The sequence below is a fragment of the Ornithorhynchus anatinus genome, chromosome 4, assembly GCF_004115215.2.
Source record: "Ornithorhynchus anatinus isolate Pmale09 chromosome 4, mOrnAna1.pri.v4, whole genome shotgun sequence".
Lineage (NCBI taxonomy): Eukaryota > Metazoa > Chordata > Mammalia > Monotremata > Ornithorhynchidae > Ornithorhynchus > Ornithorhynchus anatinus.
Genome location: NC_041731.1, coordinates 83,314,389 through 83,339,149, shown reverse-complemented (window position 1 = coordinate 83,339,149; position 24,761 = coordinate 83,314,389). Strand labels below are relative to the sequence as shown.

Below are 24,761 nucleotides of genomic sequence, written 5' to 3'. Positions count from 1 at the left end.
TTACACCTGCTCCCAGTAAAGGCTTTATGGTGAAAGGATAGTCCAACCAAAGCGTCTTGTCACTCCTGGATGAAGTATATTTTTGGTTATGAGCTATTTTGACACTTGGAGGAAAGAGGAGGGGCAGACGTTGCTCTTTCTCAATTCGACCAAACATTGGAAGCATTTGAAAAACAATAGCTCCCCATCATCCTGTAAAGAAGAAACCTTCAAATACTATGAGGAAAACTACACTGGTTATTCAGTTCTTCACAGAATAAAGTTCTACTAATTATGCAGTTGTTTAGTTACAGTCTTAATGTCTAGTAATCTAAAGGATCTCTTCAGTGACAATGTACTTAATTCCTTCTGAGAAGAGATTTGTAAAAAAGAGGAAAATCTTCACTCGCATGTTCAATAATACGATCAATATATATAATATATATATATGGAGAGAGAGAGAGGGAGATATCTATCACTCCAAGAACCTAAGATCTGGTTCCATTTCAGACAGATAAGGAATTTAGTATATTGAGTTGATTAGGGGAAATGAACAGTGATGACAGTATTTCTTAATTCAGTGTCAGATCTATATTCCATATGTTAGAACATTTAATAACATGAGCAAAATTCTCCTTGGAAATTGAAATTTACATCAAAGATGTCCTTCTTTGATATATTTCACTAGTTGTGTGTTAGGATAGTTACATAGCTTAATACTGTTTTAATGTTCATTAATGTAGTGTTTTTTAATGTTATCTATATCTTTAGAATTGCTTTATAAATGTCATGTAGCTTTTGCAATAGTTTAGATGTTATGAAAGTAAATATGAGACAAGAAAAAATCCCAAACATGGTAAAGCTTTATTCTCATTGGCAATTGTAAAATGGCTACTTCTACACACTTTTTGGATATTGGTGGATCTGAGGGGAATAATGGAACAACTTCTAAAATGGGAAAATTGTGATTTTTGGAATTTAATCAGATAGTCCAAAAATTCATATTAAAATCAAAGCTTTTCAAGGAAATATAACCATACTTCCTGAAATGCTTTGGAATAATCTCCTTAAAACCAGCCAACCCAGAATCTTATTTTTAGAAACCTTTATAAAAATATTGAAAAAGAATAAATATGGAAATAGTGTGGAATATGAACTATTTACAATTTACTTTAGCTTACACTGAAAACAACCTAAAGAGCCTGCTTTCCAAGGAACTAATGTATCTGTAAGTATATGAATTTATATCTGTGAATAAAAGTAGCCAAAAATGAAATATTGAGAGAAGTATCTTTGAAGTGTTATCCTATTTTAGGCACCAACTTTATTTAATGGTTGAACCATTAAAGTCCCATGTTGGTTATTTGCATAGATAAAATCACTTCTTTGCAGCTGGTCCTATTACAACCCTGAAGGAAAGAAATAGTTGGTTCATTAAGAGGCCTATATGTAATGTCCATTCAGTGTTTTGGAAATCATCAATGAATTGCTTGTTCTTGTACAGTGTGGGATTCATGTATTGTTTCAATGCATCATATATAAATAGTAGTTGTCTGTGGTTTATGTTTTTGTCCATACAACTTTCTGTTCAGAACAAGCATAATTTCACTGCAGATGAAAATAACAAATCCTGATTTTTTTCGATGTGTACAGTTCCTTCAAAGTTTAATAGGATATGGCCGAATATTTCTTCCCTTGATGTATCTAACCCAAAGCAAGGTAGGATTCTGAAATATTCCTACTGAACTAAAAATCACTTAAGTTGCTTTCATAAAAGCCCATCTGTCCTGCGGTTGGGGTCATTAAATCCCACTTGTTTTGCTCCTGGCATTTAGCAGCAGCATTCCTTCAAAAAGCCAATCTTAGAAATACTCATAAACTAAATATTTTTCCAATATCAGACTTGGACATTAGAAGCACTATTGTGAAAGGAAAGCAAAACAACCAGTGCTGACATAAAAGTTAGTGGTGTTTCTAGGAATTTACACTGACTGTCAGTCCCTGGGGATGTCTGGAATGGTGGAGCCATCCTAGTTTATATTAGAAGTTCAAGCTTTGTGAGTGCCAGAGGTGTCCACTGTCTTCATCAGAATCATTTATTAATGTCTCTTTCCTTTGATTTGTTTTTAGTTATCTGACTGTTTGCACAGCATGTGTTCTGAATTCATCAGCGTTCAGCATAACCCTGGCCTCCTGTATTTCTTTTAGAAATGTGAGGAGTTTTTTTCTTAGAATTTTGTTCTCCTTCCAGTTTACCACAGGCACAGTGTCCATGTTACTAGCTTTTTTAACTCAAAAATGAACATCCCTATAATACTGATGGAAGTCTCTCTTGTGTCCAGAGAGTGATACTTCTGCTTCCAAATTCCATTCAATCAGAAAATATTATCAACTAATTGTGATGATTGCCACATGAAGGGAAAAACTCAGTAATAAAATATAAAGGTGCATTCAAAATTTACTCTCAGGTTTCAAAAGTCCTCAGTCAAATGGAACTGCTCTTGCTTTGTCTGACCATCTTTGTATCTTTCCCCACTTTCAAAAAAACATACTTTGCCCATCTTTGTCCTTCAGTCTGTCTTGGTTATAAACAGGATGTTCCTCGTAAGCACTAATGAGTTTATCAGTGAGGAAAGGAAACGAACAAAAGGAGAAGCCAGGAAATGGCTGCTAAGCTAAACAAAATATATTAGCAATTTGTTGAAGAGTTAAATTGGAAAGACTGCATTTTCAGGCCTTGATCATAGGGATGAAATTGAGATTGTCCCAGATACGTAGCTAACTAATAAATATAATTATCCTAATCATCAGATGAAATGGTTCTACCAAGATTCTGCAAGTATAGGTAGAAGAAGAAATTCAGATTAAGCTCTACTTCTATTGGTGCAATTTGTGTAAGGCTTAGTGAGGAGAGTTAGGTGCTCTATTCAGTTCCAGATAAATAAAAGCATCTCCTCTGAATGCTTCTCAATGTACTCCCCTAGCTATTATTGTTCAATAAATGCTACCACGGGGTTTCTTGAACCATAGAAGACTATATATTGAAAAGCCAAAGCAGCCACATTTAATTCATTTTATTTTTCCTCCTGAGGGGCATACAGAACAAAACCCTTCAAATTGGACATTTTTAGACTATTGTTCCTTGCATTAGGGAAGTTTGTAAGAATCTACAAGCTTGCATTCCAAGCATGGCTCAGTGGAAAGAGCCTGGGCTTCGGAGTCAGAGGTCATGGGTTCGACTCCCGTCTCTGCCACTTGTCAGCTGTGTGACTGTGGGCAAGTCACTTCACTTCTCTGTGCCTCAGTTACCTCATCTGTAAAATGGGGATTAACTGTGAGCCTCACGTGGGACAACCTGATTACCCCGTATCTACCCCAGCGCTTAGAACAGTGCTCTGCACATAGTAAGCGCTTAACAAATACCAACATTATTATTTAAACTAGGGGTGTTTGTGGAGGGTAGCTTCGTATCCCATTGCTACCCATCCCAGTCGCTATTTCCCAGTTCAAACACCCACCTGCAGAGGATAGCAGGTTGAATTTGACTGTCGTGATTGGAAAATGTTCTTCTCCTTGAGAAACTCATACCTAAAAGCCTCAATTGCAAGAGAGAAAAACACTGAAATTAGCAATTTCATGCAATGAGATGGTGAGCACACATAAGATGTGAGTGAAACCTCATAGAATTTAAAGTGGTTAGTATTTGCACCTCTTTGGGTCCTTTACTTAAAGATAGTTGAGCTGCTCTCCATGGATAAATTCAAGCAGGATATTGAGGCAGGGAGCAACTGAAACAAATACGAAATAACTCCAGTACTGCAGACACATTTTCAACTTAATGACCCTGGATTTTGGCTGTATTGCCAAATACCTTGAATAATTGATCAATTCTCATATGACTTGCCTATATAGACCAGAATCTAGAATTCTGACATCTCTTAAGTGACATTTGACCCTTCCAGACAATCATCACTTTAGTTTTTTGAAACAAACAACAGTTACAAATACTTCCTTGGGGTAGTTTCTTTTTCAATGTATTGGTTGACAACTCAATGACACATTATTACAGTTTTTAAAGTTTCTTCTTTGTTCCTCTGTGGTAACTTTCTAATTTGCTGTTCATTCTTTTAAACCTATCCAGTTGCTCCCAAATTAACTTTGTCAACAGTTTCTTCTGTTCAAGTTGCAAACCACAAGAGAGGTAGGAATTCTTGGATTCATACAGTGATTTCATGGTGTTATGTGTTGTGAAAACATTACACTGTATGAATCTGGAATATCTGTGAAGTGTTCCCATCAGCTTATTAGTGAGGCATGTTTATTGACGATAATACAAGCATCAAATGCTTCCACTAATGTTAACCATAATGAAAAACAGAATGTACATCATACAGGATTTTTGCTTATTCACACTATGCTGCAGCATTTGTTTTCTGAAAGATTAATGTGTGTTAGTGAACAACAAACCATTCCATTTGTGTTTAGAGAAAGAATGCTAGAGTTTTCATTCCATTACCTATTTACTTATGTAAATAAGGGAACCCAATTCAGCCAGTTTTAGTGATGCATTCAGGGGATGAGGTTAGTAGGGGATCATATTGTTTATCAATTCTTCCCAAAACTATTGAAACATTTTCCAATTAGGCATCCTATTGCACTGAATTTATACTTCCAAATAGTGTGTATATTTCACCTGAACACTGGTGATCTATATGCATTTTATTATATAATTGCATTATTTGATCAACATGATAAAGTTATATTGCTTTATTTAAATGGCAGGACAGTCTATCATCAATGTGTAACCCGGTCCAGTTAGCATCTGTCATTCAGAATATGAAGATACTTCAGGAAACATGAAAGTTTCTGGTTTTGGTCTGTTTCATTCCATTCCTCGATGTGTGCTGTGAGTGATAGGTGTGTCTTGTTTGCCAAATTTTATTTCCAAGCATTCATCATCTTTCTTGACATACATTTTAAATATAAATATGTTTATTAACAAAAATATGAACTCAGTTTGACCTGTTCAAGAAAAATAAGGAGCCCTTTCTTTCTAATTGAATCATTCAAATTGTTGCCAAGGGGCCAATGAAAATTGAATTTGTCCTTTTGTGGTCTAAGGGAAAAGAGAAGATATTTGTCAGGAAATGAGAAGCAATTGAAGCTGTGATCATTTCAAAATTTCCCAAACCACATCCTGGAAATGATTACACATGATTTTTAAGTAAGCCAATTAACAAGACCTGTTCAAAGCATACAGCTGAAGAAATACTTAAGGTGGTTGGTAATTAAGAAAATTCATCTATATAACAATGGACCAATATTTCTAGCTGCATTTTGTACTTGTACCAATGACAGCTTTGCATTTGGTGTTCACCTGATTGGGTGAATATAGCAAAATTTGATGACTAAAGTAAGGGTGCAATTTCTTGTGATAGAAATAGGCAGCAGCCAGAAGAAGGTGAAGGTGGTCTAAATAACTTTTTCATCTTGAGGAAAATCAATCCTCTGTTGATTTAAAGGGTATTTTGGGGAAGTATTTTTGCTTGAGATAACAGAATGTTCATCTATGTCTCCTGTAAAACAGTTTCTGCCCTTCGTTCTCCTGGCAAGAGGTAAAAGCATTCATGTCTACATAGGATGACTGTATGTTCCAATTCAGGCAAGATAGTCTGGAAAAGTCATGATTTGGAGGTAGCGGGTGTGGTGACTTTGGACATCAATCTTGATGACCCAATCACCTTCCAGCCCTAGACTAGAGCATCTAAGAGCCAGCAGAGCTTCTCCCTAGCAACAGTTTGTGGTGAGAAGTTCTTGATTCAGTCTTTGGCAGTCATCATCTTTTTCCAATATTTCTGCAGAGTCAAAATAAGTTCACCAAGGGATATGGAAACAACCTTGCAAAGAAGCTTTTGCTTCTGTTCCCAAACACTATTGCTTACTGTAGAATGTGCACTGTCATTCTGGACATTCAGAATACAATCATATTGGCTATAAAAAGCCTTAAAGTTTGATGTCATTGTGTTGAGATTCAAATTTTCTATTTCTATTGCTTTTTATGGATATCTAATGTTTAGACTATTGTGTACTAAGGCTCAACTCCCAGGTCCTAGCAATGAATTATCAAAACATTTACCCTCATTTGTGCCAGAATACAAGTTTTGGATAGCATCTGTCAATCCTAAGGAGGACGTTATACCTCGTAAGTGAGATAACTGGAGGTGGGGAGATACAGTAATCTGGGATATATCAAGAGCTTGGGTAGAGTGATGACTGTTTCTGGAGAAATGTAGCTGTTTGTGGGAAATGTTGTGAAAGACAAACCAACTGTATTTGGTAGAAGATTGAATACAAGACTGGGAAGTCAGTAAAGGCATTGAGGATGGTTCCAGTGTTGCAGGCTTCTGGTACAGAGTGGTTGGTGGTGTTTTTGACAATATGGGAAAGTTAGGAAGAGAAGAGTGGGTTTAAGAAGAAAAATGACAAATTCAGTAGTAGAAATATTGAACTTAAGATGCCAGTGAAACATTAACATGGAGAGGTCCCATATCCAAGAGAAAATGTGACATTGCTGACAGGGAGAAAGGTAGATTTGGGAGTCACTGGGAGTAATCATAAATTCCCAAATTCATAAAAACATTTAATGAGATGTGATAATATTATCACACCCAATGGATAGTAGAATTTTGGATTAATTAATAATGCTTCTTTTTAAGCACTTACTATGTGTCAAGCATTCCATTAAATGCTGGGGTGGATACAAAATAATTAGGTCAGACACAGTAATGAATGTGATCTAATCCATAGTGCATAAAGTCCACTTTATGCACTAGAGAAGCATAAAGAAGCATAAAAAATGCATAAAGCATAAAGAAGCTTTAGAGAAGCAGTGTGGTACAGTGGAAAGAGTGTGGGCTTGGGAGTTAGAGTTCATGGGTTCGAATCCCGGCTCCGCCACTTGCCAGCTGTGTGACTTTGGGCAAGTCACTTAACTTCTCTGTGCCTCAGTTACCTCATCTGTAAAATGGGGATTAAAACTGTGAGCCCCACGTGGGACAACCTGATTACCTTGTATCCCCCAGCGCTTAGAACAGTGCTTTGCACATAGTAAGCGCTTAACAAATACCACCACTTCAGAATTGAAAAGGTTTGAATTTTCAACTTCTGGTCTGGAATGACTTTCTAGGTAAATCCACGGACAATAATTTCATTTTGAATTTTGGCAGGAAATGTTGGTGGGCTAACCCACCCACGTATGATGGTGGATATCAAAAAGAAAGCCACTCTACCCTTTTTTAGAGAGCTGACTAGAACATTGGTCTGACAAGTAATGACATTCCTCTTGTGTTTTCGATAGGAATGGCCTCTCTATACTGTGGCAGGACTACTTTCTAAACCATTTCAGAAATGAGCATTCAGGGCCGGGCTAACCCTCCAAGCTTCTTTCTGCTAATCACACTTGCCAACTCTTTGAAATGTCCCTCTGCAATTGTATCAGTTTTTCTGCTTTCTTATTTTCCTATCATTTGAAAACTATGGTACCCAAAATTGAACATGGTCTTCCACAGAGGAAAAATTATGTTTTTTTAAAAGGTCCATCTTCCTCCAACTTCAAGCCTGTCTACATAAGTGGTTATAAATTATGCCATTACACCAGTTTCCAAGATTCCAAGAATAGAAGATGAGAGAAATCCCATATAAGTATACAATAAGAAGGAAACATGCCCCTTCCTCCATATTATTAAGTTCCTGAAAATCAGTTATTATTCCACCCAAAGTCTCCCATAGGTCAATTTATGTATAGGGACTGTTTGACCTGATTAATTTGCATCTACCCCAATGCTTAAAACAGTGCTTGACACATAGTAAATGCTTAACAAATGACAATACTGCATTACTACAACTAGTACTACTAATAATAATAATAACAATACTCGTAACCCAGTCCCTTACTTCTCCAACTAGGCATTTTTAATCAAATTTGTTTTGAGCTGAAACCAGGTCTGTTGAAAATAGTCATAGGCCCTGAAGTGATAAATGTATAAGTATAGCAAAGTACAATCTTCTGCTGATCACAGCACCTAGGACCTGATTATTGATTACTGACTGAAGCAGCATGGCTTAGTGAAAAGAGCACAGGCTTGGGAGTCACAGGTCGTGGGTTCTAATCCTGACTCTGCCACTTGTCAGCTGTGTGACTTTGGGCAAGTCACTTAATAATAATAATAATGTTGGTATTTGTTAAGTGCTTACTATGTGCCGAGCACTGTTCTAAGCGCTGGGGTAGACATAGGGGAATCAGGTTGTCCCACGTGGGGCTCACAATCTTAATCCCCATTTTACAGATGAGGGAACTGAGGCACAGAGAAGTTAAGTGACTTGCCCACAGTCACACAGCCGACAAGTGGCAGAGCTGGGATTCGAACTCATGAGCCCTGACTCCAAAGCCCGTGCTTTTTCCACTGAGCCACGCTGCTTCTCCAACTTCTCTGGGCCTCAGTTACCTCATTTGTAAAATGGGGATTAAGACTGTGAGCCCCACATGGGACAACCTGATAACCTTGTATATACCCGAGCACTTAGAACAGTGCTTGGTACATAGTAAGCGCTTAACAAATACCAACATTATTATTATTACATAGTAAGCTCTTAACAAATGCCATTATTATTATTATTACAGCTAAGCCTTTGCAAATGCAAATGGATGAATCACATCATTATAGCATCACAAACCCCATGTGGGATAGAGACTGTGTCCTCTCTGTGAATTTCATACAGCATTTTGTACAGTGCTTGGCACATAGCAAGAACAAATACCATAATTATTAACTTAGCAAATTCAATAACAATAGTAGTTAATGACTCAATTGCGTACACCGACCTTAGCCTATTGATCACCAAATCTCTAGAGACTTCATGTTTTTCTAAGGATGGCTGGATTTGTTGTTTGTTAATGGTATTTGTTAAGTGCTTTCTATGTTTCAGCCACTGTACTAAGGGCTGGGGTAGACACAAGTTAATCATCTTAGACGTAGTCCATGTCCCTCATGTGGCTCACAGTCTTAATCTTCGATGTACAGATGAAGTAACTGAGGCATAGAGAAGTTAAGTGACTTGCCCAAGGTGACACAGCAGACAAGTGGCAGGGCTGGGATTAGAACACAGGTCCTTCTGATTTCTGGGCCCTGCTTTATTCACTAGGCCACGTTTCTGTCCTTTAAGTTATGAGTCAACCCCAAGCAAGAGAACCTACATGCTTAATGTAAGTCTATCAGAGTAGGGTTAAGATACCCCATTCCTTAGCTTAATGGACTAAGACAACTCAGAGATCTCACCCCAGCTGGGGAGTGAGAACCGAAGCAGGAAATGGAAAGCTGTTCCCCATCAGTCTGTTTCAGCCTATGCTTTCATTCTTTCCCCACCATTGTTCCTGGTTTAGAGGTTGAATTCACTTCATCTCCATGGATCAGTTTTCACAGTTTGAGAATATGGTTTCCCAGTCTACTTCTTGCTTAGAAATCTGCCTCAGATGGTCAAAGGAAAGTGGTCATGTTACTGTAGGATCAGGATTTATTGGGTCTGTTGTTTCAAAGTGAACTTTACTTTTCACTGCAACTTTGGTGACATTCTGACAAGAACAGGTAAGATGATGCCAGTGTTTGTGTCAGAACACAGAAGCCAACTGACTATTCCTAAGAATATGGTCTATATTTTAAATGTTGATATTTAATATTGGCTTTGTACAGAGAAGTCAGGATAGGATAAAGGAAACTTCTCTTGCAGACATTATAGGGGAAACTTCTCTTGCAGACATTTCACAGTCATTCCTTTGGACCACCATTCCGAGAAGGTTTGTGATGAAACAGCTGGGGTTTCTTCTCAATCTTTATTACACACAACTTTATGTCACCTACCCTATAGACTTATCTTAGTGGTTAGCAAAGCAAGATAAGCATATCTCTCCTTATACCTTAAGCAGAGAAATTCCACAACAGAGATAGAGAAAAAAAGCAAGAAGGAAAGTATGGAAGATGGGAAAATAGGACATTTTAACTTTAAAAATAGCAGGACATTTTAACTTTAAAAATAGCATTATTGTAATCTCTGCCATATGCAGAAGAAAACCGTGAATAATCATTATGGTATTTGTTAAGCACTTACTATGTGCCAGGCACTATACTAAGTTCTGGGGTGGATACAAGCAAATAAGGTAGACACAGTCCCTGTCCCACGTGGGGCTCACAGTCTCACTCCCCACTTTATAGATGAGGTAACTGAGGCACCTCAGTTAAGTGACTTGCCCAAGGTCACATACAAGATAAGTGGCAGAGCCAGGATTAGAACCCATGACCTTCTGACTCCCAGGCCCATGTAGTCTCCCCCAAGTGAAATAAAAGAGACAGAAAAGAGTGTTATTCACTTCCAGGATGGTGCTCTTACCTCCTTGTTGGCAAAGGCAGCCATTGGGAGTTAAGTAGGTTAATGATATCTTCCTTCTCTCTTTTCTCAATCTAATTTTCCTTCTCCTCATCTTTCATTTCCTATTTCTCCTCCTCCTCATTCTCCTGTTCCACATCCCCTCCCTATCTTTTCCTTCCTCTTTCCCATCTTCTCACTCCTCTTATTCCTCCTCTTCGTCGTAATTAATCAACTTGAAGCTCTGTTCCAACAGGGCAAAGGAAGGGAAGATCCTTTGGTTAAAATATGAGACTATAAATTGACATTGTTTAGTTTGGTCAAAGCAGTTAGAGATACTACAGAGTTACAACTGCTCTTAGCCAATTTTCATAAGGCATATTTACTGTCCTGGCATGCTATGTCTTTTTATTGTTTTGGCTAGAGATTCAAAGTATTCAGTGTGCTTTGGACAGATCCTGAAGATGGTCGATCAGGGAGAAATGACCACTGTGTAGGTATAATCAGACAAGCAATGTTTTTACAATAATAACAATGGTACTTGTTAGGCCCTTACTATGTGTCAAGCACTGTTGTAAGTGCTGGGGTAGATAAAAGTTAATCAGATTGGAAACAGTACCTGATCCACATGGGGCTCACACTCTTAATCCTCATTTTATAGATGAGGGAACTGAGGTCTGAAGAAATTAAGTGACTTGCCCAAGGTCACACAGCATGTGGCAGAGCCAGGATTCGAGTGCTTACTCTGTGCAGATCAGTCTTTACAGTCTGTACAGTGCACAGCACTGTACTAAGTCAGGGAGTGTACAGTACAATAAAGTTGATAAGTAAGTTTCCTGACCACAAGGAATTTGCAGTCTAATGTGGAAGACAGACATTAGTATAAAGAAATGAATTGCAGATATGTACATAAGTGCTGTAGGGCTTAGGGTGGAGGTGAATATCAAGTACATAAAGGATACAGATCTATGTGCATAGGGAAGGAGTAAAAGAAGAGAGCTTAATCAGGAAGACCTTCAGGAGGAGATGGGATTTTAATAAAGCTTTGAAGGTGGGAAGAGTGATGAGCTGTGATATATGGAAGGGGAAGGGGTTCCAGGGCAGAGGGAGGACATGGGCAAAGTGTTGGTGACAAGATAGACGATACCCAGGTTCGATGAGTAAGTTGGTGCCAAGGAGGGAAGTGGGAAGACTGAGTTTTAGTAGGAAATCAGTGAGATAAGATCAGGAGCTTACAATCTAGTTGGGGAGACAGACGTTAAACAAACTGAAAATAGGGGAAGTGGCAGAGCATAGGGATTTGTATGTAAAGGCTTTAGGGCTGAGGGTGGAGTGTCAGAGTGCTTAAGGGGTACAGATCCAAATGCATATGTAACATGGAAGGGAGGGTGACCAGGGAGGGGAACCAAAAGGTTAGAGGCACATGAAGCTAGCCAGTGTCAGCCAAGTTAAAGGAAACTTCAAGTGATGAATACCTAGAGACATTCTACTAAATTGCAGGTTCATCAGACCAAGACTGATGGGGAAGAGAGAGTGAGAGTGGAACTGTATAAACTACTATCGCTATAATTGGCCCTTTCTCACAGTATCTAACTGGAGACTCCATCTACCATCACTCCAGTTACACCACCCGCTGGATCAGATCACACTTGCCCGCTTGATTTTACCCTCATATAAAGAAAACCTACCTCATGTGTAAAGTAGAGGGGAGAGGTGAGGGCTCTAAGCAAAGAATATCTCCTTGAAAATCAAGCAAATGTGGGTTCATGGTGGGGTTAAACTATATTGCTGAAGTGAGTTTTCTCTGAAAGATGAACCAATGATCATCATCCTGCAGAGTGATCTTAATTTTAAATTATAAAAACTCTCCATTACTGGAATCTTTGTCCCAGTTCAACCGTCCGGGTATCTGAATTGGGATTAGAAAACTTTCACAATAATGTCCAGGTAACTAAAGAAATTTACTCTGATTTAGTTGTGCCAAATATAGAGGCAATATGGATGTAATCTCTTATTATGGAAGGGCACTTTTCTGTGTTCTTTCCAAATGAATCTAGATAGGTCTATATTTTCACAGCAATCCAGGAACAATTTTAGCTTTATGTCTTAATCATGATTCACCTAAAACATTTTTGTTTATAAATTCAAGACAAAAAAGGCCTAGTAAGCAGTATTACTTCTTGTCGATGTACAAATTTGTTAATTCCTTAAAAAGGTTCACAGTTCCAGGAACTTACTGAAATTTCAAAATGATCTGACAGTTTTCAATTCCTGTTTAGTTTGGGTTGCTAGCAATCTGTGTTTGAACTATAGAAAACTATTATCCTGCAAACGGAAGTTTTTCTTCAGTTGAAGGCTCCATGACATTTTCCAAAACCTACAATGAATGCTGAAGATGACTACCTCAGGCATGGTGGTTTGTTCACAAACATTCCCAAGCACAATACTCTCTGTGTAGAGAAGTATTTATTCTCTAGTGGTTTGCTGTACTTTTCCAGGATGGAGCAACTTTTGTGTTCTCTCAGAGCCTAGGTCTACAAAGCCCAAAGGAAAGTGGAGAATCTGCCATTTTTCTTGTCAATAAAAGGCAGTGGTTATGAACCACTTTTGATCCTCACAGCCCAAATTAATTGATTAATTTCAGACTATTCCACTCCATTTTGTGCCTGTTGCAGTGAAACCTGGGGGAAACCAGCATTACTAATCTCTCTTTTCCATTTGCCAAAGGCTTTAAAGGTTCATTTCATTTACTGTACGTGATTTTCTTCTTACTTTGGATAACTCTAGCCAGAGCGTTAATGATTCCTATTTCCAGGTGCATTTAAATCAGTAGAAACTGTCTCTTCTCAATTGCTAAAAGGTGTACAACTGCAAATGCTGTTTCAGTTTCATCTGGCTTGCCAAGACGAAACAGTCTTTGGTCATATAATGGATGTCTGACCATGCCATCCTGCTTGGAATAGCTGCTGTTTCCATGCCAGTCCAAACATCTGTAATCCCTGTGTGTTATGCTAAAATCATGCAAATGCTGTCATTTTTTACCCATGCCTCATTTGAACCAAGCATGTAATGTGCAATTACTCTGCTACTGTATACATTTTGTATACATTTCTGTTCTTCCTTGCAAGACTGTGAATGCTTCGGCCACTCCAATCGGTGCAGTTATATCGAGCTGCTAAATACAGTCATATGCGTGAGCTGTAAACACAACACTAGAGGGCAGCACTGTGAGTTATGCAGGCTGGGCTACTTCAGAAATGCTTCTGCAGAGCTGGACGATGAAAATGTATGCATAGGTCAGTTTCATTATAATTCTGGCTTTTGTTCTGTGCCGTTTAAGCTATGGTGGGCTAATGTAGTTCTAGGCTAGCAAGTGCAGCACCGCTGGGTATTCGCTAGCTGAGCCAGAATGAGCTTTTTTTCTTTATCCTGCGATGGATCCAAAGAAATCGGTGGTAGGCTCAGCATTCAGTTTTACAGGTGTTGTGGTGATGTCCTTTCAACTTTCCTGCAAAATAGAGAACATTGAAAATAATGGCTAAATGCTGTAGCGATGTGGGCTCAATGTGGTATGTGTGGTTTAACCAGATTTTGTATAAATGTAATTTCACCCTAACCTTCGTCTGTGACTTCGGTCCACGTGTGCGAGGGCCCTGAGCCAGAAGGCACCCGCTTAGCTACTGCCAGAAAGTGTGACATTTCCACACATCTTAAAAAAAAAAAAAACAGAGGCAAAACTAAGTTAAACCACCAGTTGAAAAATGAAAGGTTACAGCTTAACAGTTGAAAGAATTCAGTTTAGCCATATTTTCATGCTCGCTATTTCATCTTGAAAACATAAGGTCATGAAAAACGAAAATATTAGCATCCCTATTCATACCCTGGACTGCATGAGTCCTCTAGGTTCATGAAGGCACCATGTGAAATAAAATGAATGGCTTCATTAAATTCGGTTGAGTCACATATCATGGCAGGAAGCATGGAATTTAGCTAGTTGGACATTTGTACAATTACATTAAAAAGGCACATGAAAAAGACTCAATTTAATTGAGTATGGTTGCGGAGATGAGCCACAGTCTTCATGTCTTCAGGGTTACACCATTTAGCTTCTACTAGCAGAAGTAGAAAGACGTTTGGGTTTCATTCCCAGATGACATTTCGATAGATCTTCATCTCATGCAATGGAAATATCATGGGAAAATGTTGTATATTTGAGGTCTAGGTAAGATAAATGAAAAGCATATAAAATTCAATGGCTCCTTTACTTTTTACACAATAAATTCAGAAAAGCCTTTCACTGATTTCATATCTGAGTAGATTTCTGAGTCTTACCAAAAGATCAGGAATAAAGCATTGCAAGGAGATATAATTGGTTATCTTCAGCTGAAGGCCTAAGGCAAAGTCATTATTATCTGAGGGTTGGGGCCTTTGTCTGCCCTTGTTACTAATCTATTGAATACAAAACCTGTTGAAGAACTAAAATGCTCATTTGATTCCTTGTCAAAAAACAGCTGATTCATTTTTTTCTTTTTTAATCAAATGTATTTCAGATGTCAATATGGAAGGCTTAATACATATTTAGGAATGAAGTCTACTAGTGAACATTTCACCTTTATAGTGCCATTTTTACCATTGTTTTCTATATTTCCAGAAAGATCGTATAGCAAATATTAAATTTGGGGAAAAGTTTATTTTGTTGTTGTTGTTGTTGTTGAGGCGAACAAGTTTCTGTTTTATATTTGATACTATACAAGTCAAGTAAACTACATGGTAAGTATAAGACTAACCCTTTAGATGATACTGAATTTTGGTAAAAGCCATCCCTGCCCCAATCATATTATTGTATTGGGCAAATATACTGAACTGGAATCTTATCAGTGCCTGTTTTATTAATCTTTTATGTACAGTTTAAATGAATATGAATAAACCCTATAACTCTGCTCCTGTGGAATCTTACATATATTCTTAAAGCCAAGTTCTGACTGGCTCTAATATCCCATTTAAAGAGGGCAATATACTGATGTTTTCAGATACTTGAGGATAACCCCATCTCCAAAGTCTGCCCTCAGAGCTTCTCTTAAGTCAGCAATCAGCAGCGAGAGCTTTTGTCTTCGTGAAGTCACAGAAGTGGTTTCAATAATGGTCGAAAACATGTAATTGAGGTGTGAATTTAATTCCAAGATGTGTGAAAAGCATTGATAAAAGTGTGAAGGCTTGGCCTGCGTCATTGAACAGGCTTAGATCCGAGTAAAACAAATTGTTTCAGAAACTTGAAATTTTGATTTTCATCCAAATGCCTTGTCCTGATTTTTGCAGCCTGGAGCCATGTGTCTGAGCCAGATCCAAGGTCCCTTGACCATTTCCATCTTAAAAAATGAAAGGACAGAAAATCCAATCAAATCATTGAAGCTATACGTAATGTACTGAAATGCTAGTAACATTTTACATTGCACTACAACCACAACGCTTCCTGCCTTTGCACAGGCCCCTGTGATTGCTGGATGCTGGTTGAGCACTCCATTTTTCCTTAAAACCTCTCAAAATGATCCCTGTGTAAGGATGTAATTACTCTTTGGTGAGCCACAGCTACAATCAGAGAATATTTTTATGTTCCTGTGTCACAGAAACCCAAATGTTAAACTGGAAATTAAGTTATGTGGTTTACTCCTTGACTAAGTTTCAAACAGTGTGACCTCTAAATCATATAACTCAAAAGAATGCAATATAGTTACCACTTATATTTGGGGATGACCTTTTAGGATTTTTAAAATTATATAGCACAGAGGGTAATGAATGGGTTTTGTTTTTTGAAAATTGGAGGAAAGTGTTGAAAAACTATAATTTTCTTCTTTTTATTTTAGCTTCACTGTTACGTTTCATACATGCAACAGTGAATGAGGCAAGGGATTCTTTGGTCAATATTATTTTCCAACGTTTTCAAATGATGCCGATCGTTCAATGCATGTTGGACCTCCATGTTACCCATTGGCATACATAGTAATGCCAACGGAAACACGCTGCAAACCTTGGCATTGAGAGGAGGTTCCATATTAGGCAAGGAGACTAATGACAGTCACACAAGAGATGAACAAAAACTGAACATAGGGGCCAGTTACCCAAGGAAAGTTAGTCCTTAAAAGCTGGAAAAGGGAAATCCCCTGGATAAATTTAAGATGCATTTAAACATGACAGTATCTTCTGGGTATCTCATTCCAAAATTCATGCTGAGTCTATTGGTGACCGTGAAAATTCGTAAATCGATTTATGTCCATTTTAGCAGTGAAAATGTTAAGAAAAGGTTAATGAAATTTGTAAAATTTGATGTCTTTCAGGTTAAACCTTAATTTTTACTAAAAGATTCAGGGAGGAGAAATCAGATTACAGCAGGTAAAACCCTAAGAATCTGGACTCTATTTGCTACTCACCTCCCAAAATAATTATTAGTTTAATTTATTCTCATAATCATAAGCCAAAACCTTCAGTACCCATGAACGCCTCACATCCATGGTAGCATTGTTGTGGGGCTCAAACTTATCTGTGGCCCAGAGAATTTCTTCTCATCACTTTTCAGGCTGTAAATTTTCTTTTCAGTAGGACTAAATATACTTGTTTACTCCTGCTTATTTTATGCGTGAGATGTAGAGCAAATAGTACAAAACATGGGGCACTTGGATTAAAAACAATTTTTAACTAAAATTGAAAGCTTAATACAATTGGTGGTGTTCCTTGACATACAGAATTGCCCAATGTTTTCATGAATCCCACTGAGGCCTCATGCTGCACAAGGTTCTATAGTGTTTTCTGGCATCTTGGACTTCAAATTCATTCATTAATGCTGCTAGCTAATTGATGAGGTGATTATTGTAGAATTATGTTTGTGAGAGGTACTATGCCTACTTCTGGAGCCTGCCAAATAGTTTTAATTTCGCTTGGAATTTATAGCTCATAAGCAGCAGGAAAGAAAATGACTGATTTTCTACTAAGGTTTTTTTTCTTTTTTTAAACACCTTCCATTTTCACTTTGGATCTGGGAACATTTCAACATTACCCATTCTTCCTTCCCATCTCACAGAAGAGCTGATTTTTCAACCTAATGGGGCAAATCAAAAGGGAAAAACTTTGGAATTCTCCTCGCCTATTCAACCATGACCTCTAGCCCCTGTGCTGTGCTGATTCCAAGATTAAGGAGTAGGATTATCTCAAATCATTAAAGCTATGAGACACTTTTCTGCCTTAGGAGCCCAAAGCTCATAGCCTCGAGGGACAAACAGGAAAGAAAGTTCCAGACCCTACTTCTGGCAATTGTCCCAACATTAATAAGGTTTATGACCACAGAAAGAGGGGCGGGTTAGCTACCGTAGAGAGTTTATACCCTTGACCTTGCAGTATCTCCCCTCTAATCCACTTTGAGCTCATGGGAGAAATCAACCACAGTACCTGCTTCCCAAAGCCTTATTCTGGCCTTCTTGCATCCCTGGCCACACCCCCTCTGGGCCAGCCTATAGAGAACTGGGGCTATCTAACTAATCCCTGTAAGGTAGATAACAGCAGTCATCACTATCCCTACTGCACTAGATGAAATCAAGGCTGGAGAATTTAAAGACCTTTCCCACGATAAATATTGGTATATATGCAGGCCAAAACAGTAGTAATAGAAGTAATAATAGTATTTATTAAGTATTTGCTGTGTGCAGAGCACTGTACTAAGCACTAGGAGAAAATACATAGGTGGGAATTAAACATGGCCCCGGAGGTACCAGGAATGAAGTGGAAGCTGTCTGAATAGTTTGACATCTCTGGAGTCGAGAGAAGTTGTCTTGGACCTACTAAAACCCAGTGTCAGCCCCTTCCCTTATGGTCAGGATTCCACAAGGGATGACACTATATATGTATGTGCTTGACAGTGAGCATACATATATATGTGTGTGTATACCTATATCCTAATCTTTTCCCCTTAAATAAGTTAACACCTCTTCCAAATAAAAAAGTGACAGAAATTATAGGCTTGAAATTAAGGTGGGGAATGTAGAATTTACTCTTTCATCAAGATTGTTCATTTTGGAAACACAGTAGCTACACTAACTTGCCTGATAAGTAAAATTCTAATCAACGCAACTAAAAATACCTGAATAAATTATGGTACCATTCCTGAAACGTTAAGAAAAACTATCTTGAAAATAAGCAGAGTGCATCTATATTGCACTTTAAGAATGTTTGGCAGTATGAAAGCATTGAGTGGTACAGGTAAGCCTGTGTGAATAATTTAAAAACGACTTTATGTTGATGGTCAATCAATTTACCCTTGATATTCAACCTTTCCTAATGTTCATTAACCTATCTAAAAATTTCCTACCAAATGTGAGCTCCATTATTACGGGTTAGCATCGAAGAGCTGCAAAATGCCTTATTCCCTCTCAGGTTTTCAGTTGATTTACTTCTGAATCACAAAACAGTATCAGAAACACCTGAGGATATAAAATAAATAAGCCTACAGCAGCCTCTTCCTAAAGCATTTCATTAATGGGCTGTCTTTAAGTAATCTGTGAGAAATATCCCTTTACTGTAATTTGTAAGCTATGTGGTTGTGTATTGTCTTGTTTCTACAGAGTGTTATTGTAATCCTTTTGGCTCAATCCATGACCGCTGTAATGACACAGGATATTGTGAGTGTAAGGAGGGAACATCAGGGCCTAAATGTGATGAGTGTCTGCCTGGGAATTACTGGCTCGAGGGCTGTCGACGTAAGTAACTCTGGGAGCTGCCCTTGGCCTCCTTGCGGCTTTGCTGCTTCTGCACGCCCAGCATGTGAAGCTACTTGAAGCAGAAAAAGAGCTTTTGCTCCCATCAAATTCCCAATGTCACCCTATTGGCCCAACATGTGAAGTGGAGGGCAGTCAATCAATTGGAGATTCCATCCCCCAATGGCTGGCTGTAAAAAGTCTATTCCCAGCCCCTGCCTCTGCCTGTGGAGACTGTACCAAAGCATTGCTACAGATCTGTGTGGCTAATCTGGTTATCTTGGTTCTACCCCAGCATTTAGCACAGTGCTTGGCAGTGCAATCAGAGCTTATCATCATAACTAACAAACTGATTTGGTGTCTCACCAAACACAAATGAACCATATTTAAACCTTTGATGCCTAACTACAAAAGTTAGAGGCCATCAGTGCTGTTAATATATTTTTCTGAGGGCTAAACATGTTGGGCTTAGCTTTTACAAATCAGGGTATGTTTGGGATTCTAAAAATGACAGATTTCCACCCTGAAAATGAATTGAGAGTCAGGAATGGGGTTTAGTCCTGCTTACAGTCCCCTGAACCCTGAAGCATTCCTTTAGGAGTCTGGATCTGAACAGGACCTTCAGAATACTAGGAACCTATCTATAATCCTGGTTGGCCTCCAGTTGTGGTTGTGAAAATCACGTGCACCTAAATTGTGAAAAAAAATTTAGGCTGCCTTTTTTTTCCTCTTAAAAAAGAAAGATGAGTGACAAGTGTCCAAAAACAGGGAATATCTTATCCAGGACCTAGGGTATGTGAATGAACTGAGAATGTCTTGAACTGAATGCTCTCTTTCAGCATAAATTTAAACGTCAAATAAGTAAATTAAATCAAATCTGTATAATCAAATCTATGATCTCTCCAATAACCCAATCTAAATAATAAAACTAAAAAGATACTAATTAAAAATAAATGAAAAAAATGAGACTTTAGAAAGTTACTATTCAGAGAATTAATCACGGATAGTGTTCAGTTCATTCTGACATATCTGGGGGTATTCAGCCCATTTTAAAAGAATGGTATTGCAGGGCCAGTCATGTTAACCTACATATATGACAAAGATAAACTAATTCTAGTAGCAAGTGGCTTTTTGATTTTTATAACCCCCTTTAGGTTTAATTCTGCCTAGACAGCTGAATAGATACCTTCCATTTTTTCTCTTTTCCTAGCTACTGCTATGACTCATCTTCCAGCCCTCCTATCCAATGCTGCAAATCTACTAGGGGTCATACTACCAAAGGAGCCTCATCCCTTTTGCTTGGACAGGATTTAGGATCAAATACTTTTTCCCCAAAATGCTTAGCTCCATGCCTTTCTCGTTCCTCTTCCTCCCACATGCCATCTCTGGACATTCATGTTACCAGGTTTCAGTATCCAAAGCACACTGCCGATATCACATCTCCTCACCAGACTCACCTGCTTCCCGCTTAACTATTTATGGATTAGTTTCTCATTTTCCATATTGGTTAGGAGGGCCCAGAGGTCTGTGTATGAGATTGGTTTTTAAATAGCATCCTTCACCTAGAAATCTGCGGAGTTTGGTGCAATAGCTCCTCTTTGTCTAAACTCTTCTTGTCTTGCTGGCGACAGTGCCTTTCGGTTGAAATAGACTCCTGCAGGCATGACAACTTGTGATCATTAAAAAATCCCTTGGTGCTTTCTGCAAGATGATGTGTTGATTAAACCCCGGTGGGCAATTATAGTCAACCTACCTAAACTCCCCTTGTAATTTTAAATTGATTATCTTTTGGCCCTTGTACTTCCAGATACATTGAATGAATACAGCCATTTAATTTTTCACTGGTGGGTGATGAGTCCTGGATACCTAGTTCATGACCTCTTGGGATTTAAGAACCAATGCTATACTGGGGCAATATTTCACTATTGACTCTGCTACTCACACATATAGAGTGATTCATTAGTCCAGATGAATAATACTGGATTTGGTTAACTCTGTACTGACAAAATGAGTTTTCATTAACATCTTTGAGAAATGCCTGGATAATATGGAACCACAGGGTGCTAACTAATCTATCCTGCAGAGGGGTATAACTCACAAGTAACGTGAAATAATGCCTGAATATTGCCCAGCTGAGATTTGGTGAAAATTCATATGCAAATATAGAGTCGTACATATGTAGACATATATACATACACACAAATATGTACACACTCAAGAGGTGGGGTTTAAATTCTCCAAAACCTTCAGTTACTAAAAGTAAAACATCACCAAATGGATTTCACCAACAAAGTCAAATGTAATCACCAGCAAAAAAAAAAAAATACTCAAAATGCCTTACTAGGGGGTTGGAGAGGATTGTAGGGAACAATGCAATGCATGGCATGATTTATAATCCAATGACTCAGTGTTTCAAAGGTCAATCAACTAAATGAATTGTTGGTCAATCAATCATATTTATTGAGTGCTTACAGTGTGCAGAGCAGTGTACTCAGCACTTGAGAGAGTTCCATGTGCCAGAGTTGATATACGTGCTCCCTGCCCACAAGGTGCTTACAGTCTAGAAAAGGAGACAGACATTAGTGTGAATCACAGATATGTACATAACTGTTGTGAGGCTAAAGGTGGGCTGAATAAAGGGTACAAATCGATGTTCGGGGGCAATGCAGAAGGGAGAGGCAATAGGGGATATGAGGGCTTCAACAGTGAAGGCTCATTTAGGGGATGTCCGTGCTGTAAAACCATTGCTAAGGAGTTTCTGTTTGACGTGAAGGTGGATGGACAACCACTGGAGGTTCCTGAGGAATGGATAGACATGGATTGAGTGGTTTTGTAGAAAAATAATCCAGGCAGCAGAATGACGTATGAATTGGAATGAGTAGAGATAGGAGGCAGGGAGGTTAGCAAGGAGGCTGTTGCAGTAGTTAAAGCAGGATAGAGCAAGAGATGGGGTAGGATAGGATTGTCAGTCGATTGTTATAAAACTCTATTAAACCCACTGAGTGTAAGATCCCTATATCATGTGAACAAGTGGAACAGGGCAGTGGTGATTACACAGAGAGAATTTTAAGATGGCAGGAAATAAGGATGATCCTGATAAATCAATGTTATAAAATCCTTGGCAGAGCAGAAGTGACTTGAATATCTGTTTTGTGTCAGCTAAAAGACAACACTAGCAATACGGAGATGTTGAATTAATATTTACTCCTAAAAGTTCACTGCCTACCTCTGATCATTACTGCTTCTTCTATTTTGATTTCTTGGTTTTCCTGAGTTCCTTCTCTAAGGGTATTTCACTTGTTAATTACTATTACAACCCCAGGATTTTGAGGTTTGATATAATAATAATTATAGTATTTAAGTGCTTATTATATGCCAAGCACTCTCCTAAGCACTGGGTTAGATACAGGGTAATCAGGTTGTCCCATGTGGGCCTCACAGTCTTCATCCCCGTGAGGTAACTGAGGCACAGAGACATTAAGTGGCTTATCCGAAGTCACACAGCAGACAAGTGGAGGACCGGAGATTAGAACCCACATCCTCTGACTCCCAAGCCTGTACTCTTTCCACTAAGCCAAGCTGACCTTTTCAGGCAATTAGGGTTTAATTTAAATCAGTGCAAGAGGATATTAGGTAAATGACACTCAGGTGGCTAAAGGAGATAATATATTCTTCAGAAGTGAACATTTGACTCCTTCAATGACTGGATTAACCTCAATATATTACGTCTCTCCAGTTCGATCACTTAGGGGCTGTGCATCACACACAAATCATTCATTACATATGTCACTGTGTAGGTAAAATATCTGCTAATAGTTGTGGAGGTTTAATGTCCTTGGTTTCTGCTGTGAGTGGCTTTATCATCAACATTAGTATTTACTGCGGTGTGATTGGTGAAAGTAGAACCCTGTTGTTGTTGGTATTTGTTAAGCGCTTACTATGTGCCAAGCACTGTTCTAAGCGCTGGGGTAGACACAGGGGAATCAGGTTGTCCCACGTGGGGCTCACAGTCTTAATCCCCATTTTACAGATGAGGGAACTGAGGCACCGAGAAGTTAAGTGACTTGCCCAAAGTCACACAGCTGGCAAGTGGCAGAGCCGGGGTTTGAACCCATGACCTCTGACTCCAAAGCCCGTGCTCTTTCCAGTGAGCCACGCTGCTTCTCTATTTATTCTATTTCATCCTGTTCCTCTAGCACCAGCTTACTCACTGTGGCCCATTCTCATCTATCTCTCCGCTGATTCCTTTCCCACATCCTACACCTAGCCTGGAGCTCCTTCCCACACAATATATTCCAGACCATCATTCTCCCCACATTCAAAACCTTATTAAGGTCACATCTCCCCCAAGAGGCCTTCCTCAATTAAGCCCATTTTTCCCCGGCTCCCTTTCCTTTCTGTGTCGATTATGCACTTGGATCTGTGACCTTTGAGTACTGGATAGACACCCTACCATCAAGCCCACAGCATTTATGTACATACCTATAAATCATATTATAAATTATTTATGTATATCAATGTATGTATCTCCCTCTAGACTGTAAGCTCATTATGAGTAGGAAATCTGTATACCAACTCTGTAGTCTCCAAAGAGCCTTGTACAGTGCTCTGCACACGGTAAGCACACTGTAAATATTATTGATGATGTATGCGATGCTGATTGATGGTTAAAGAATATAAGAATTAAAAAAGCCAATTAAACAGCAATCAATTTAAATTAATCAATGGTATTAAATCCTTACTATGTGCAAAGAACTGTATAATAAGCACCTAGGAGAGTACAGTACAATAAACTTCATTCATTCGTCAGCGTGGCTTAGTGGAAAGAGCCCAGGCTTGGAAGTTACAGGTCATGGGTTCTAATCCCAGCTCCACCACTTGTCAGTGTGACTTTGGGCAAGTCACTTAACTTCTCTGTGCCTCAGTTACCTCCTCTGTAAAATGGGGATTAAGACTGTGAGCCCCACTTGGGACAACATGATTTCTCTGTATCTACCCCAGCGCTTAGAACATTGCTTTGCACATAGTAAGTGCTTAAATACCATAGCTATTATTATTACCCCAGCGCTTAAAACAGTGCTGGGCAAATTGCAAGTGCTTAACAAATATCATCATTATTATTATTATTATTATTGAGCACTTACTATGTGCAGAGCACTGTACTAAGCACTTGGGAAAGTACAACACAGTAATAAATAGTGACATTCCCTGCCCACAATGAGCTTACAGTTTAGAGGAGGAGAGACAGATATCAGTACAAATAAATAAAATTACAAATACATACATAAGTACTGTGGGACTGGGAGGGGGGAAGAACAAAGGGAGCAAGGCAGGGCAGTGTAGAAGGAAGTGGGAGATGAGGAAAAGCAGGGCCTCTTGTCTGGGAAGGCCTCTTGGAGGAGATGTGTCTTCCATAAGACTTTGGGGGGAGGAGAGAGTAACTGTTGGATTTGAGGAGGGAGGGGCATTTCAGGCCAGAGTCAGGAAATGGGCTAGAGGTCGACAGCAAGACAGACGAGATCAAGGCACAGTGGGAAGGTTAGCCCTAAAAGAGCTACATGTGCAGACCTGATCCCTACTCTCGGAGAGTTTACCAGAACCAATGAAAGGGTGTCCATACTAGTATTA

The 24,761-nt window shown here is 38.8% G+C and overlaps 1 protein-coding gene and 1 long non-coding RNA gene across 9 annotated transcripts in view; one reads left to right on the top strand and one right to left on the bottom strand.

Moving 5' to 3' along the window:
• Positions 1-24,761, top strand: part of NTNG1 (netrin G1) — a 301,578-nt gene that overhangs the window by 234,429 nt on the left and 42,388 nt on the right. Inside the window, exons 6-8 of one of the 8 annotated variants that reach the window (XM_029063762.2) lie at positions 1,633-1,698; positions 4,121-4,180; positions 19,002-19,136. The exons of 1 other annotated variant lie outside the window; for it this stretch is intronic. In XM_029063762.2, the coding sequence (XP_028919595.1) occupies positions 1,633-1,698; positions 4,121-4,180; positions 19,002-19,136 (261 nt within the window). Of the gene's footprint in view, positions 1-1,632; positions 1,699-4,120; positions 4,181-13,523; positions 13,692-19,001; positions 19,137-24,761 lie in introns of all 8 variants that reach the window. 6 more of the 8 variants (XM_029063760.2, XM_029063764.2, XM_029063767.2 and 3 more) reach the window with 6 other exon arrangements.
• Positions 13,130-24,761, bottom strand: part of LOC114811291 — a 63,327-nt gene continuing 51,695 nt past the window's right edge. The window contains exons 2-3 of the long non-coding RNA XR_003758954.2: positions 14,013-14,104; positions 13,130-13,903 (exon numbers count right to left, since the gene is read on the bottom strand). This is a non-coding gene — a long non-coding RNA (uncharacterized LOC114811291). The remainder of the gene's footprint in view (positions 13,904-14,012; positions 14,105-24,761) is intronic.